The sequence below is a fragment of the Carassius carassius genome, chromosome 32, assembly GCF_963082965.1.
Source record: "Carassius carassius chromosome 32, fCarCar2.1, whole genome shotgun sequence".
Taxonomy (NCBI): Eukaryota; Metazoa; Chordata; class Actinopteri; order Cypriniformes; family Cyprinidae; genus Carassius; species Carassius carassius.
In genome coordinates this window covers 22,503,191-22,518,546 of record NC_081786.1, presented here as the reverse complement: position 1 = coordinate 22,518,546, position 15,356 = coordinate 22,503,191, and the positions used below count along the sequence as shown (strand labels likewise).

Here is a 15,356-nt window from a genome sequence, read left to right as displayed (position 1 = left end):
AAACCTGATCTTTTTAATGTCTTTTGACTGAATCTAGGTTACTTCTCTATAGAAGCTCTGTGTTTGTCTCAAAGACAGATGACTGAGCTTGAATAAGCGAGTTTAGAGTATTATAATCTTACGAGTATGATTCAAACAGAATGCTTCTGCAGCTTGTTGTCAGAAGATTATTATCAGTTTTGTACAGGTACAGTTTTGTTACTCAGACCTCACGAGCTTCCTTCCCAGGCTGCATTTTTAAGCGTCATGTGACATTATCGGTCTACGTTAACCGCGTTTGAGGCACTTGGAAATTCTGTCTGGTTAGGCAGCTCGCTTGGTTATTAAACCATTCCAGTTACTTGTGGGTCGTGTGATATATTTGTCCGTTGTGTTTATTATTTTTGTCCGTCATCTATAACCCACATGTTGAGAGCAGAGCGCCTGCGCCGACGCGTCCGTCAGTCTCGAGGAAACTCCTCCCTGTGGACAACACGCCGCTCTCAGCAGCGCAATGGTCTCCTGGATCATTTCTAGGCTTGTGGTGTAAGTCTTTATTCTGTTCTTCTAAAGCATTTTCATCGGGTTGCATGGAAATTCAGTGTGTAATGTTTATACGTTGTATGTTATTTTCCCGCTTGTTTAATGCAAAAACGCAAGGGTTTCTAGGGCACCTCTTAATTCTAGTCAGAATGAAATCACATATGGTTATGTATCAGGTCTGATTTATCCTGGTTAGTCTTTTGATTATTATGTTTACATGTTGAATGGCTATTACAAAGGTTACCTTAGGATACTGTACGCTTGCACGCTAATGGATATTGATGGTTCTCCAAAATAAGAATCTGACACCAAGTGGCACGGTCAATTATGCAGGAGATAGCTTAGCTTTTGAAGCATTTCATTTTATGTAACACTTTTAATTGCAGAATTTTGAATATAATGGAAATGCACAATTTAGGGTGTTAATATGGAGTCATTGTTCGGAGTCGTACATACAGTAGAGCAGGTCTTTGATGTGTCTTAAAAACAATGGGATCTGATGATCTCCAATGTGTTTTCCAGTATTAGGTTTATTTTTAATTGTCGCAATTTTATTTAATTGAATGTAGCCTTTTTTATGTAGCCTAAATGTCTTAATTTTTTTTATGGCTTCTGTCAGTCCTCTTTGCTGTGCGTGCAAAATCTCTAAATAGCCGTTCAATTCTTTTTTTGATCACAATATCCAATGACATTGCACATTTGCCAACCCTTGTGCTGTAAACCAGCTGTAAGAATACACAACAAACCGGTGTTTTTTCTTGGCGTGCCCTAGATAGTGTGCAGTGGGCTCTGTTTAGTAGGAAATGTTTTGTTTTGTGTTGTGGTGGCTCTGGATTGGGTTTGTGGGTCGGTCATTTGATCGGGTCGGAGGCAGCTGTTGCTGGGCTGGAAGAAGAAAGAGGGGACACTGAACTGAAATGCTTTAACACAGGTGCAGGGCACTTCTTTTGGTTATCTAGCACTTTCCAATCTCATATTTAACCCGTTCAGTCGTGCTAACGGTATTCGTTCCGTCCCATTAGCTTCTGATGTTTTCTTTGCGCCCTTGACCAGCGTTCACTTGTCAGGTCTATTTTTATCAAGTATGCAGAATGTAAACCTGGAGCATAAACGGGGTCGTGCAGATATGCCGCCTGTTTACGTGCGACACTGGCGTTACAACAGGCAAGAAGTGGGAAATATTATTTTTTGGGCTGATTAAATCAGACTCTAGGCCTACTAAAGGACCCTTATCTCAAATATCAATAATGGAAAGGGAGTGGAGCGGTTTCCTTTCAGGGAAGTGGAGGGCCTTGGTGGGAATTATGTATGTAATTTCTGTGACAAACCAACCCTAACCTTAACTGTTTTCTCAAGAGATTTGAGTGTATGCAAAGATGGGGTGACAAAAAGCATTTGCTGTATTTTGTGTATAATTTTTTTTATTAAGTGTATTACTGAAAGTCAGTAACCCATGATATTGGCCATGAAAAAAATCCTATCAGTTAAATGGCGAAAATAAAATGAAATTAATTATATAGCCGGGCATATGGGGTATACGCTATTTGGGGTAAATTGTCACAGAGGGAACTTGCTGTTTATTTACACTGATCTGAACAAAATACATTTGATATTTCAAATGACAATAAAATTTTAAGTAATCAATAAATAAAATGTGACAAAACGACTTTATAAGCTATTTTAAAGAGTATTTACAGTACTTCTACTTTGTTGACTATTCTATTTATTATTAAATAACTGTGAAATGTAATAATTAATTAAACAACAAATAGGCAACATACTGTTATGTGGCCAGCATAAATTATAATTAATAAAATAAAATTATATATTTTAAAATACAACATATAAAACTGAAAATAAAAATACACTTGACCTATTTCAATTGTTTCTGCATGTTTATCTTAAGTATGATTGTTGCATTTCTTACAGGCTCATATTTGGTACCCTTTACCCGGCATACTCCTCTTATAAAGCTGTTAAATCAAAAGATGTGAGAGAATATGTAAGTACAGCTCTGATATATTTCCATCAGTTGAGCTCATTAACCTTATTGTTTATTTGCCTACTGATTCTGTTTCAAACAGGTGAAATGGATGATGTACTGGATAATATTTGCACTTTTTACTACAGTTGAAGTGATTACGGATATATTTTTGTGCTGGTGAGTACAAGGTGCCATTGCTTTCATCATATCCTTTTGTCAGGGATTAGTCATATTTTTATTTCTGCTGATGCATGTGGGCGGTAACCAGCATGACATATGAGTGTATGATTGTCTTTTATTGTTTTTGAAGGCTCCCATTCTACTATGAACTCAAAATCGCCTTTGTGGTGTGGTTACTTTCCCCATACACAAAGGGATCCAGTGTTCTGTATAGAAAATTTGTCCACCCTGCACTATCCTCCAAGGAGAAGGTACAGTATTTGATGTGATTTCTCCTTTTGATGTGAGGATCTATTTATTTTTATCCTGTCTAGGCTGAATAAATATTCAAATAGAGCTTTCACTAATGCAAAACACATATTCTAATATTTGAAATGTAAAATATAATTCTTAACAGCTGTGAATAATTCTCAGCTTACCAGTCTTTTATAATGCTAAGAAACCGAATCGTTGGAGTTGAGGAGGAAGAACTTTTGACTCCTTTTCCTGTAACCTTTTTGAGTTGATTTTCCTGGTTGACCGAGGATGAGCGGTGTTAAGGAAATGGTACTGTTATTTTCCACAGTCTTTCCTCTGCTTTTTATTCTTAGGGCAGGAAATTCGTCAGGAGTACACTCTAAGTGCAAATGGATATGACAAACACAAAACACTGATAACAGTGAAAAAGAAAACTCATAACATTTACATTTAGTCATTTATCAGACGCTTTTATCCGAAGCCACTTACAAATGAGGACAATGGAAGCAATCAAAACCAACTAAAGAGCAATGATTAATAAAAAGGTTTACATGATGCTGATCTGAAAATGTACAACAGGATGAAACCGTAAAATTCTTCATACAGCTGCTGTGAAATTTTCTTTATGACTCTTTCTTAGGACATCGATGAATACCTTTGCCAAGCAAAAGATAAAAGCTACGACACCCTAATGCATTTTGGAAGGAAAGGTCTGAATGTGGCGGCAACAGCTGCAGTAATGGCTGCCACTAAGGTAGTAATCTAATACTGTTAGAGGAAATGGCACTTTCCATGTAAATGGTACAAAGGCTGTCACTCTGTTACCAAAATCTGTTAGCAAAATTACCAGAATCTGTCACCAAAATTACCAAAATCTGTTACCAAGATTACCAGAATCTGTCACCAAAATTACCAGAATCTGTTACCAAGATTACTAGAATCTGTTACCAAGATTACCAAAATCTGTTACCAAGATTACCAAAATCTGTTACCAAGATTACCAGAATCTGTTACCAAGATTACTAGAATCTGTTACCAAGATTACCAAAATCTGTTACCAAGATTACCAAAATCTGTTACCAAGATTACCAAAATCTGTTACCAAAATAACCAGAATCTGTTACCAAAATAACCAGAATCTGTTACCAAAATAACCAGAATCTGTTACCAAGATTACTAGAATCTGTTACCAAAATTACCAAAATTTGTTCCAAAATTACCAAAATCTGTTACCAAGGTTACCAGAATCTGTTACCAAGGTTACCAGAATCTGTTACCAAGGTTACCAGAATCTGTTACCAAGATTACCAGAATCTGTTACCAAGATTACCAAAATCTGTCACCAAAATTACCTAAATCTGTTACCAAGATTACCAGAATCTGTCACCAAAATTACCTAAATCTGTTACCAAGATTACTAGAATCTGTTACCAAGATTACTAGAATCTGTTACCAAGATTACTAGAGTTTGTTACCAAAATTACCAGAATCTGTTACCAAGGTTACCAGAATCTGTTACCAAGATTACCAGAATCTGTCACCAAAATTACCTAAATCTGTTACCAAGATTACTAGAATCTGTTACCAAAATTACCAAAATCTGTTACCAAAATTACCAAAATCTGTTACCAAAATTACCAGAATCTGTTACCAAAATTACCAAAATCTGTCACCAAAATTACCAAAATCTGTTACCAAAATTATCAGAATCTGTCACCAAAATTACCAGAATCTGTTACAAAAATTACCAAAACTACCAAAATCTGTTACCAAAATTACCAGAATCTGTTACCAAGATTAATAGAATCTGTTACCAAAATTACCAAAATCTGTTACCAAAATTACCAGAATCTGTTACCAAAATTACTTACCAGAATCTGTTACCAAAATTACCTAAGTCTGTTTCCAAAATTACTCAAATCTGGGGAACATGGGATTTATTGCTTAAAGGTATCAGTTTGATATATGACTTTTGGGTGTAGTTTACATATCCCATATCGAATGGTTGTTAGTTTGTTTTAGATAATATGTGTTTCTTTTGAAGTGAATATATACTATATTTATGCCTTATTATAATTTAAGCAGATAAACAAAACATGCTTCCACATCTTCAGGCAATTTTTTTATAAACAAAACAGATTGTTGATGATAGTCTAAAACACAGCATGACAGTATTTAGACCATCTGAAGGAGACCAGCTGACTCTCCATGTTCTTGAACCAGGGCCAAGGTGTCCTCTCCGAGCGCCTCCGCAGCTTCAGCATGCAGGACCTGTCATCTTTCCAGGCAGAGGGCCAGGCAAAGAATACAAGTTCTGTAACTACTCAACCTGCAGCCGCGCAGCACAGAACACGCACCATGATGCGCAGCAAATCAGAGACGGGTTACAGCAAGGGTAAGCAAAGCCAAGCCAAATGATCAGTCAGTACTGGATTTCTCCTAACCCTTTGAAGAAGATCCTACTATCAGCTACTATCAGATTTCTGCTAATCCTGTTTGGTTTAGCGGCTTCTCTCAATCATCCTTTACATGTAATTAATTTTTAACTTGACTGTTGTAGCCCTGCCAATTTCCCGGGTAAATCTTTGATTAGGAAATAGTTTATTATTCTCTAGTCTTTACATATTGCGTATTACTGTGATTCAATGAAAGGATCATAGAGAAGCGTGCATTTAGCTTAACAGATAGTTCACCCGAAAAAAGACAATTAATGTTGTTTTAAACCCATATGAGTTTCTTTCTTCCGTGGAGCACACAAAAATAAAATTTGGCAGAATGTTCCTGCTGCTCCTTTCCATACAATTCAAGTGCATGACAACGGGTTGTTCAAAAATGCTTCAAAATGTTGTAGAAAAAGATCCAAAAAGTAGTGTGTCTGTAACATTCCAAGCACTCTGTTGTCATGCAGTGGTTTAAAGAACAGAATGAAATTGTCACACCCACTCTAGCTCGCAAATCTCATTTTCGTCTGCACACATTTACATATATGGCAAATCAGGGCAAATTGCACCATCATAGATGTTAAACCTGTTTTTATTGTGTGTCTGTGTGTGTTTGTCTGAACCGGCCTTTGCTATTCCAGTTACACATGTGAAAACACACTTTAGGAATGAGAAAGTGTATCAGATTATCATTGTTTCCGCTGCACCAATCATTTTTAGCAGCATCGTCCTTCACACAGTGTCAAAAACTAACTATAGTAACTAAACATTTACTGTCGTTCAGCTTTACATGATTTTGGAGTCTTCCATAATGACGTCTAGCCTGTAATGGATAACACATAAAAATACTTGGCTAATTATTAAAATATATTCAGAGTAGAGAGTCTAAGTGCAGTTGGAGTCACAATTTGTTTTGATGTGCTGTTGTAACGGAACAGGCCATGATTTTGACATGACCGAATATGAGATGTTGAACTTGGAGCAATATGCCCCCATTGAGCCTCCTGGTCCGCTGACACCCACACCTACCCCGGCCCCATCCCAGCCCACTCTGCCCCAGCCTGAGCCCACGACTCCTGAGTCCTTCCAGGATAAACCCACATCCCAACCGGTAGCATCAGAAGAGCCTGAGGAGAAGGAGGACTTTGCCTCATCTGCTTCAGTCCAATTCAGATTTAAGAGGCGTGCCCCTGAGGTACCCCTGTTTTCTGATGGTTAGCTGTTGACTTGCCTGGCTGCGGTGAGCTAACTGTTAGCTTGTTGTGACTAACACGCTTAAATCACTAACCAGTGCTGCTGTTTACCAGTAAAAGTCAGCTGAGTGAGTCAGACACTCTCACCTCGGGTCACGACTAGGATTCGGTTACGGTGAGTCATAGGAGAGACGTGGCTGTCTAAAATGGCAGCGAAAGATGATTCAAGACTCTTTGATGGATGAGAGACATTGTTACACAGTGTATGTGTTTATAAGATAAATATAAGACTTATTCTCTCAAAAGGTCAGGTTTGAAAATGCTAGCTACTTATACTGCTGATAAAAAGTTCTTTATAGTGGAAAAGGTTATTTGGATTACTAAAATGTCACTCTAAGAATAAAATAAAATAAAAAACATTCACTGAGAGGAACTGAAATGTTACAGCATAATATCTTACTGTTTAAAACGGTTTATTTCATCAGAATTATTGCACTTTCACACAAGTACAAATCAAGAGAATCTCAACTTGCAGATTTAGTCACAACAAACTGTGTGAAAGAAAACAGACTGTATTATACTATAATTTTAGCAGACTATCTAGTGCATGTTCATATGGTTGCCAGGTTGGGAGGTTTAAATAAACCACTTGGTAGAAGATTTATTGATTTTAAAGAATTATTCCTTATAAACAGAGAGAAGCTAGATTAAATCATGATTAAATTCATTATCTCTATAAATGTCACAAACATTATTGTATAAAGTGCTGTAGAAATAGCGACTTGACTTGACCACCCCCTTGCAGTGGACCATATTTTGTTGTGGTGGTGGTGGTACTGTGACTTCTCCAGAAGCTGTCAGCTGACCAGGAATTAAATGGGAATGGATTTCATTTGTAGATGATGGTCAGAGTAGCCCTGCCCTGTAAAGAACTGAGTTTGCTGCTTACAAGATTTGTCTGATGTGAACCATGTCCTGAACAAAACAAAAACGCAGTGCACCTAAGATTAAGACTTGTTGACTTGCAGAATGCTGGGAGAGCTACACAGGCATCTCTCACGGCCATGATGTTCATCACTTCACTGTAAATGTCTATAAATGGAGACAGCTCAGCACTGTTGTGACTCTTAAGAGTGAATGTCCTGTAACAATGACTGCAAGAATGCCATAATGTCATACTTTAATTCATTTCAACATTCCTGTAGTTAAGATCATGCTGCTGCCTTTTACAGATGTGTGGAAGGACACGAGTAGCATCTAAAAATACTCACTATGATAAAAAATATTTACTTCTCGTGTGTGTAGGAACACTTACAGGAAACACAGTTCTAACTTTCTTTCTTGTATTTGTGATTTTATGTCTCATTATAGTGTTTATTTCTCACAATGCTGACGTTTTTCATATAATTTCTTACAATGACTATATTCTGTAAGTACTTGTAATTGTGAATATATTTTGTAATTGCAGTTTTATATCTCACAACTGTGAATTTGTTTCACAATCTTTCTTGGATATTTCAACTTTAATTCTTGTAATTTTGATTACATCCTACAATTTTTACTTTATTTCTTGTAATTGTGACCTTTGTTATATAATTTAATCTTTCTTGTAATGTCAACTTTAATTCTTGTAATTGTGACTGTAACCCACAATTTTGATATTATTTCTTGTAATTGCGACTTTGTTATATAACTACAACATCTTTCTTGTAATTTCAATTTTAAATTTTTGTAATTGTGCCTATATCCCACAATTTTGATATTATTTCTTGTAATTGCAACTTTGTCTCGCAATTCTTAATTTCATAATCACTCAATTTTGGCTGTATATCTCACAATCGCTTTATTTAAATTTTAATAATCTATAAATAAACTTCACAATTACATTATTTTTTTACTGAGATGAGATACCATGTCTACACTGGCCTGGACTGTTGTTGCATCACAACAGTTTGAGGCTGTCTACACTAAACGCGTCAAAGCAAAAGTCCCAAATGCATTTTGTCCTGTCGGCGTTAGTAGCGCAAGTGTGTGGACTACGTAAGAAATAAAACGGGGCATTAATTTACTCTCTGTGTCGCATCCAATCTGGAGACTGTCATTGATTATAATAGGTGTACTTTGATTTCGCCGCATCGCTTGTGTGTGGTTGTATATAATATGCGAGAAATAGGCTTCCACAGATGTATAATTTTGTATTGATGTGCTTTTTTCTTTTTTGTTTTGTTTTGTGTGTACATCATTTTATTCTTACATGAACCAAAGCTAGTGGACCAGTTTAATTAACCCTTGAGCATACCTTAAACACAACCAACCTAACTGACTAAAAGCTGGCCTTTGTACACAGAGCATGTTAAGTCATGTATTCTCAAATCATGTTAGTCTTTCCTTAGACTGACACATCACAGAAATATACGAAATAGAAATATGTCCTTACTCACATTAACCTGATCATGTGATCATGTTTATTGTGAACAGTAAACATGAAGGCTACATTGCTCTCTGATTTGACCTCCTGGTTCACTGATTGACTCGTTCATTTATATTTGTTCTCACATACGTCTTCTTTCTCTCTCAGCCTCCTCCTAGAATCCTAAGACCCGTCACCAGATCCAGATCAAAGACCGCCCTCTCTTCGGACACTGAAGCCATGTGACTGTGCATATGCTCCGAGAGCGCTTTAGCTGTCTTACCTGCAACAGGAGGAGACGAAACAAGAGAAGGCAGAGAGAGAGTAAAGGAATGCAGCTAAAATGTTGAAATATTCAAAAGCAGCCTTGCTCTGTAATGAGGTAACCAAAGCGATGCGCAACCTTTCGCTTCTGATCTTTGACACTCAAAGGGGCGGGGCTTCATTTAGGTAACACGTTCATGTGCTTACTGCTGCTCTGAGATTCTTTGGGGGTTATTAAACTTGTTTTGTATATATTTGTGTTATGTTTGAGTGTAGACTGTTTGATTTCTTTGTATGATTTTGGGAGAAACAAACACATGCATGTCCCTCTGGTCACTCAACCATAATCATTGCACATAATACTTACTGTCTATGAGCATACTTTATTTTTAGGGGGACTACACTCATTTTGGGTCACCCAAAGCACCCTAAACTACTACTGAGTAGCAAGGTGTTTCCGAATCAGCCTTTCTTAGAACAGTAGTTCTTAGTATAAAAGTACTGCACTAGTGTGGTAGGTGTGTTTGACTGCATTTATTTCATAATTTATCAACAAATGCAAAGGATCATCTGTACAGAGGGAGTTTTTAATAAAAGGTATTAACCACAATACCTGACGTGATTTAAAATAGATGGACAAAGTGCAATGGATTTTACACTTCTTTGAAACGTTCAATAGTTCAATTATAAACTTAAAATATTGTGCTGTAACTTCAAATATATATAACGTTCATCAATATCCATTGTGTTATAAATGCACTAGAAACTTTCCTAGATATTCGTTTATGGACATTCTTACTTTACTTGCTGAATTATTAGGCATGTAAAGTATTTTTATCATTTCGAATGACTGGCTTCTTAAACGTCTTCAGTTGCTTGATGTTACATGTATTCACATTGACAGTTTGAATGTGTCTCACATTTTTGGCCTCCACTTTCTGAACGTGTTTAGTATTAAAGTACCTAATCAGAGATGAGCACTCATTAGTTGTGATTTGGTACAACACAAAGCGGGTCTTTTAATCAGTGTAGTCGTGCAGCGCAGTAACTATCCAAACACATACTGTAGCTGAATCTTAGAACATCCTATATTTAGAAAGCTTTTTACAGTGTGTTTTATACTGTGAAAATGATGACAATCCTAATCTCATAAACACGCTTTGCCAAATGACAGATTTGAGATCTTATGTATTTGTATTTGAGATCTTGTAGCTGTTCGAAAGGTTACATCAAACTTCACTGACAAAAATATCTGGCTCAGGAACTGTTTTCGTAATTTTATCACAATTTCATTTAGACTTGTGATTATATTATCTACAATGTTAACTAAAGAAGTCATTGGAATAGTGATAATCTGGTTGGCTTTGTGTTTCCAGTATTTACAGTGAGATTAAAACGCAGCATTATCTCTATGTGATTTGGTATGACGTTGAAGTGCTCGGTATGGAACCATCTTTGGCTTTCTACAGCATATAAAAACATCTGACTGTTGCTTCTTTTAATATTCAGGTCATTAAAGGGCACAAGCTTTGAGATTTCATACCATGTGAAAAGCAGTTTAGCTGTGGATTTAGGTGTTCTGTCATTCAGCTATTTATGAATTTAACCCATTTTAATATCAACAAAATGGTGTGAATTATGAATCTCGTGGACTACCATCTAGATTGTCAATTTTTGAATATGAAAGTGAGACATACATATGCATGCTTAATCATATCGGGTGAAGATGTGTTTTTAAATTCAGGGACTTAAGTAGAGGCTGCGCCTTTAAAAACTAGAAAAGTCCTGGCTAGCTGTTAAATCCATCTGAAACTGAGCTGTCATGTGCTTTTGAGCTGTGTGTGCCAGTTTGTTCAGATTAGGAGAGTCAAAATGTCTTTTCACTATCCTCTTAAAACATAACCGCTTGCAGTATCTCCATAAAAAAAAGAAAATTTCCATATTCCACAGCTGTTTTGTCTGGCAGGCCAGAACATACTGTATCTCATTGTTCAAAGTCCTTTACTGAATAAATCTCGAGTGACAAAGACAGAAGTTGATGTTAAAGAGTGAAATGATCGCTGTTTAAAAACAGTGTTTTGGCATTCAGCAATTAAAAGGTGAATGTGAAATAAGTCTTGTGAGTTATTTAATCTCCAAATTACAATATGAACCTTTATTTCTGTCCATGATCTAGTCCAAATAATTAAAAACTACAAAACAATGAGTTGTAGAATCTATATTATGTATTTTTTATTTTGTTGTACCAAAATAAATTAGTTTTAGCTAAAAGTTGGACTCAGAACCACAAAAAAAATGAATGTTCATATAATCAGTGTTTCATCAATTTTATTTGAATTAATTTCTTATATCAATCTAAACACCACGGTTGCAAACCACTTCATTCAAATGCAGAAATATTCCTTCCATATTTATGCAAAACAGTGTCTCCAACAGTGGGTGGACTTTGAAATGATAACTGAAAGAATTGATTTGGGTGCTTTGATTTACACATGAATACTCAACATGTTTTTAAATAGTCAATTTATTACACACTTTATGTCTCATGAACAGAATAAAGTTAGGAGGGTTTTACACTTTCAGATTCACTCTATCATGGTATTTCTGGTATGGGTCGTTGAGGTACCAGTTTCTTCTTTTCCAATAGGATGTTGTCATTTTGTCCAGCAATTTACATTGAGTTTTGTTACAGAATACATGTTCTCTGAGGCGCTTCTTGCGGGCTGCTGACTTTTTCCACAACTTTTTCTTATATCCTGCCTAAAAAAACAACAACAGTATTCTTTAACACATGTAGACCAAGTTTCAGTTCAGGTGTGTAGGCTGGATTTAAATACCAGACTGGATTTCGAACACGATGCCAAATAACTTTAGGATATTTCGGAATAATATGCAAGCAGGAGATTACCTTTCTCCTCACCCACAGGCCACAGTGCAGCCTGAGAAACCGCTGAACAACCGACTTCACAGACTTCCTCTTGCCTTTCCTCAGACTGTAGTATGTTAAGTTCCTGACCGGCTGGAGCTTCAGTGAAGGGACGAGGGGTGTTACTCTGCAGAACAGCAAAGATCACCATTAGAAAACAAGACAATCTTCAGTCAAAACATGCAATACAGTGTCTGCCAGCAAAGCAGACAGGACTTTTAGATCAGAGAAGCCAAACTTCGGTCCTGGACAGTGTCCCTCCTCAATACCTACAATCAAACACACCTTAACAAGCATATCACGGTCTACGGGTAACTAGAAAGAAAAAGCCAGGTGAGTTTTTATCAAGGCTGGAGTAAGCCACTTCAGGACCTAAGTTGGCTATCTATCGCTGCATTAGAGCATGTAGTGGTACTGCTTTTATCCACCTTATTTTTTAACACTGAATTAAGTTATTTTAACATTTAAAAAAAACTATGCAGTAACAAATACTGAACCTCCAATTACCACAATAAATTAACATAATATTGCTAAATTTACATTGCACAGGTGGCACAGAAGTGACATCTAGGTGTCTCTACATGGACCATCTAATGCTCCTCAGAGGTGGAGTAAATGAATTTTATACACATAAGCTATATCCTTTGATACTAGGGGCTGATGTAGGTCAGAGCAGGTCTAATCTAGTCTGAGGTGGGTTTCTTGAAGCGTCTCGGAGACGTTGTCACAGTTCTTCTGGATTGAGTCTGTCTCTGTTCTGTTTCTTCATGTTATTGCACACAGACTGATTATGATGATGAAGAGAGCAGATCTCTGTGTGGAGCACTGGCTGCTGTCAGACAAAAATCTCACTGGATTACTATTACAATTCATGGCATAAATAATGTTTGGAAATGTAAACTGATTATTTCCTACTGACACACTACAGCAAAAGATTGAAATAACTGACTTGAAACCATCTTTAGCTGCTGACAATACTAGCGATGTTCTAATAATTTTGTCCACCACTGTTGCAGAGTAGTACACAGACAGAGAGAGAAAGAGAGAGTGCGAGAGAGACAGGTGGGTGTGTCTAGAGCAGGTCTCACCTTTTCAGCAGGCCGGTCTGATGTGGGGGTGCAGCCAGGGGTCTGGACACATGTCTCTGCACTACAGCTGAGAAACGAGCTGTCTGAGTGAGTCTGACCGCAGGAGAGAGACTGTGTCTGCCTGAAACCGACAGGGCTCTCAGCAAACCTGAGCAACAAACGAGGAGCTAACGTTATATGAAAACAACACATACTGATAAAACACAGTATAGTGTCTGGATATATTGTGTTGTCTAATTTTTTACATTCTACCACAATGATATAATCACAGTGCAACAGAAAGACACATATATGAGATGAAGAATAATACAAGATGAACTGAAAGGTCAGTTACTGCATCTACTCGAGGAGCATCGATTCCAGTACACAGACGTCCTTTAGCGGACATAGGAAACTTTGATTACGTATTCCAACGCACACCAACTTCTAGGCGTCTATATAATCTCGTATTCATATGTAGCTGCGTATTCTAACCATAAATCGTAAATATGCACATTTCATACCGGACAAACCTCTCGTCAAGGTGGCCGCCATTTTAAACGCCGCCGACGCATCAACTACAGTGGCCGGGTTAGGACAAACAAAACGTGCTGCGAGAATATGCAGTGGAAAAAATCCTACCAAAACTTAAATTGATTTCCAGAAATCAAATATAAAAAGAGAAATATAACTGAATTCGTCTGCTCTTTTTCTTACACCAAACACTAGCTATGGATAAACCGTGAAGAATAATACATCGTGCAAATGGATCTGGCTTTGTACAAACAAAATAATAATATCAATAATTTTGGCGGGAAAGCGCCATTGAGAACATTTATCGTTTAGTTTTCTATTTTATTCTACTTCAAAATATAATTTATTCCTGTGGTGTCAAATTTTTTTTTTTTTTTTAAATTTGATATTTTTATCAAGCCATTACTCCAGTGTCACATGATCCTTCAGAAATGTATGTTGTAACCTGTTTTATACAGTCCATAGTTGTAACCCAAGTCAAATAAACGTCAAGATTCAAGATTTTTTATTCGTCACATACACAATTATATATAGACAGTTTCAACGGCAACAACATAAACAAATGTTACTGCGCATGCGCGCTTTTGCGGACCTAACTTAACTTCCGTTAGACTTCCAAATAGAATCAATAACAACAGCCAAGTCCCTCTAGAGTAGATATTTTTTGATAACAAACAAAATATGTTTGCTGCGTGGATCAGGCGGACTTAATGAAAATGTAAATTCATTCTTTGCCAGCAGATGTTTTAAAGCATAGACATAAAGCGTGAGAAATAGGTTTCCGCAGTAACAGCTGTAAACAAAGCAGAGCTCGTACGCTCACACGCTGCTTTATCAGGCACATGCAAGTCTTCCTTCAGAAATACAGCGATATAAAAACACCTGTGCCTCGTTTTGATATTTAAACATATAAATGTAAGGAATTATTATTGTAAACGTGCAGTAAATAACGTCACTCATGTTTATTCAAAGAAGCCTTTTTTAAAATCGATCAGTTTTAAAATTGTGGCGAGTCTCCAAAAATAAATAAATGTATGGGAAACACATCCCGCAGCACAACCACCTGACCCCAACTTCAGTCTACTCATCACCTTGACTTTAACTGCGTTTGTAGAAGGCACTGCAGCCAGACCGATGTACACAACACAGACCGGAAGTTAACTTAGGTCCAGGCGCGTGCGCCCGATTAAACCGTCTATAGAGCATATATAATCAGCAGTGAAATATGAGTCAGGTCCGATCCATGTACAGTGCAATTATTAAAGAATACAACACAGATGAAAATATACATAAATATAGCTATGAAAGAATGAAATAAAAGTAAACAATAAAAATATAAGAATAAAATATAAAAAAAGATGTGTATTGTAGAATTAAATATAGAACGCAAAATAATGTGCATGAAAGTAAACTGTAGTCTTAAACATTAAGATACACAGGGATGTACAATGTGCATATGTGCATTATACTGTAGTCTTAATTAAAGAAATCAGTTAAGTGAACTCAGTTCAGTGAAACCAGCTCAGTTCAGTTATATTCAAAGTGTCTGAGCAGTGACTCCAACTAAGCAAGCCCAAGGCAACAGAAATGGAGAAAAA

At 36.7% G+C, this 15,356-nt stretch overlaps 2 protein-coding genes across 3 annotated transcripts; one reads left to right on the top strand and one right to left on the bottom strand.

The window, feature by feature from the left end:
- The first annotated feature begins 3 nt into the window (after positions 1-3).
- Positions 4-9,483, top strand: LOC132113003 (receptor expression-enhancing protein 1-like). The gene is made up of 8 exons (XM_059520782.1): positions 4-525; positions 2,452-2,524; positions 2,607-2,683; positions 2,817-2,937; positions 3,564-3,677; positions 5,147-5,318; positions 6,303-6,559; positions 9,136-9,483. Exons 1-8 carry the CDS (start codon positions 494-496, stop codon positions 9,211-9,213), a joined length of 924 nt encoding a protein of 307 aa, XP_059376765.1. The 5' UTR covers positions 4-493; the 3' UTR covers positions 9,214-9,483.
- Positions 9,484-11,737: 2,254 nt separating this feature from the next.
- On the bottom strand, positions 11,738-13,843 carry mrpl35 (mitochondrial ribosomal protein L35). 2 transcript variants are annotated; one of them, XM_059520801.1, is made up of 4 exons: positions 13,749-13,843; positions 13,246-13,393; positions 12,140-12,284; positions 11,738-11,991 (listed from the first exon to the last, which is right to left on the bottom strand). In XM_059520801.1, the coding sequence occupies exons 1-4, from the start codon at positions 13,777-13,779 to the stop codon at positions 11,803-11,805; spliced, it is 513 nt and encodes a 170-aa protein (XP_059376784.1). In that variant the 5' UTR covers positions 13,780-13,843; the 3' UTR covers positions 11,738-11,802. The 2 variants fall into 2 exon arrangements, with proteins under 2 accessions (XP_059376784.1, XP_059376785.1); XM_059520802.1 differs by having other exon boundaries at positions 13,720-13,784.
- Positions 13,844-15,356: the final 1,513 nt, after the last annotated feature.

Bases quoted from the DNA above. Each gene is read 5' to 3' on its own strand.
- LOC132113003 (XM_059520782.1), top strand. From the start codon at position 494: ATGGTCTCCTGGATCATTTCTAGGCTTGTGGT. The intron at 3,678-5,146 runs GTAGTAATCTAA...TTCTTGAACCAG, and splicing joins CAGTAATGGCTGCCACTAAG to GGCCAAGGTGTCCTCTCCGA. The intron at 6,560-9,135 runs GTACCCCTGTTT...TTTCTCTCTCAG, and splicing joins TTAAGAGGCGTGCCCCTGAG to CCTCCTCCTAGAATCCTAAG.
- mrpl35 (XM_059520801.1), bottom strand. From the start codon at position 13,779: ATGGCGGCCACCTTGACGAGAGGTTTGTCCG. The intron at 13,394-13,748 runs GTATGAAATGTG...TTTGTTGCTCAG, and splicing joins CTTGACGAGAGGTTTGTCCG to GTTTGCTGAGAGCCCTGTCG. The intron at 11,992-12,139 runs GTAATCTCCTGC...TTGTTTTTTTAG, and splicing joins GCCTGTGGGTGAGGAGAAAG to GCAGGATATAAGAAAAAGTT.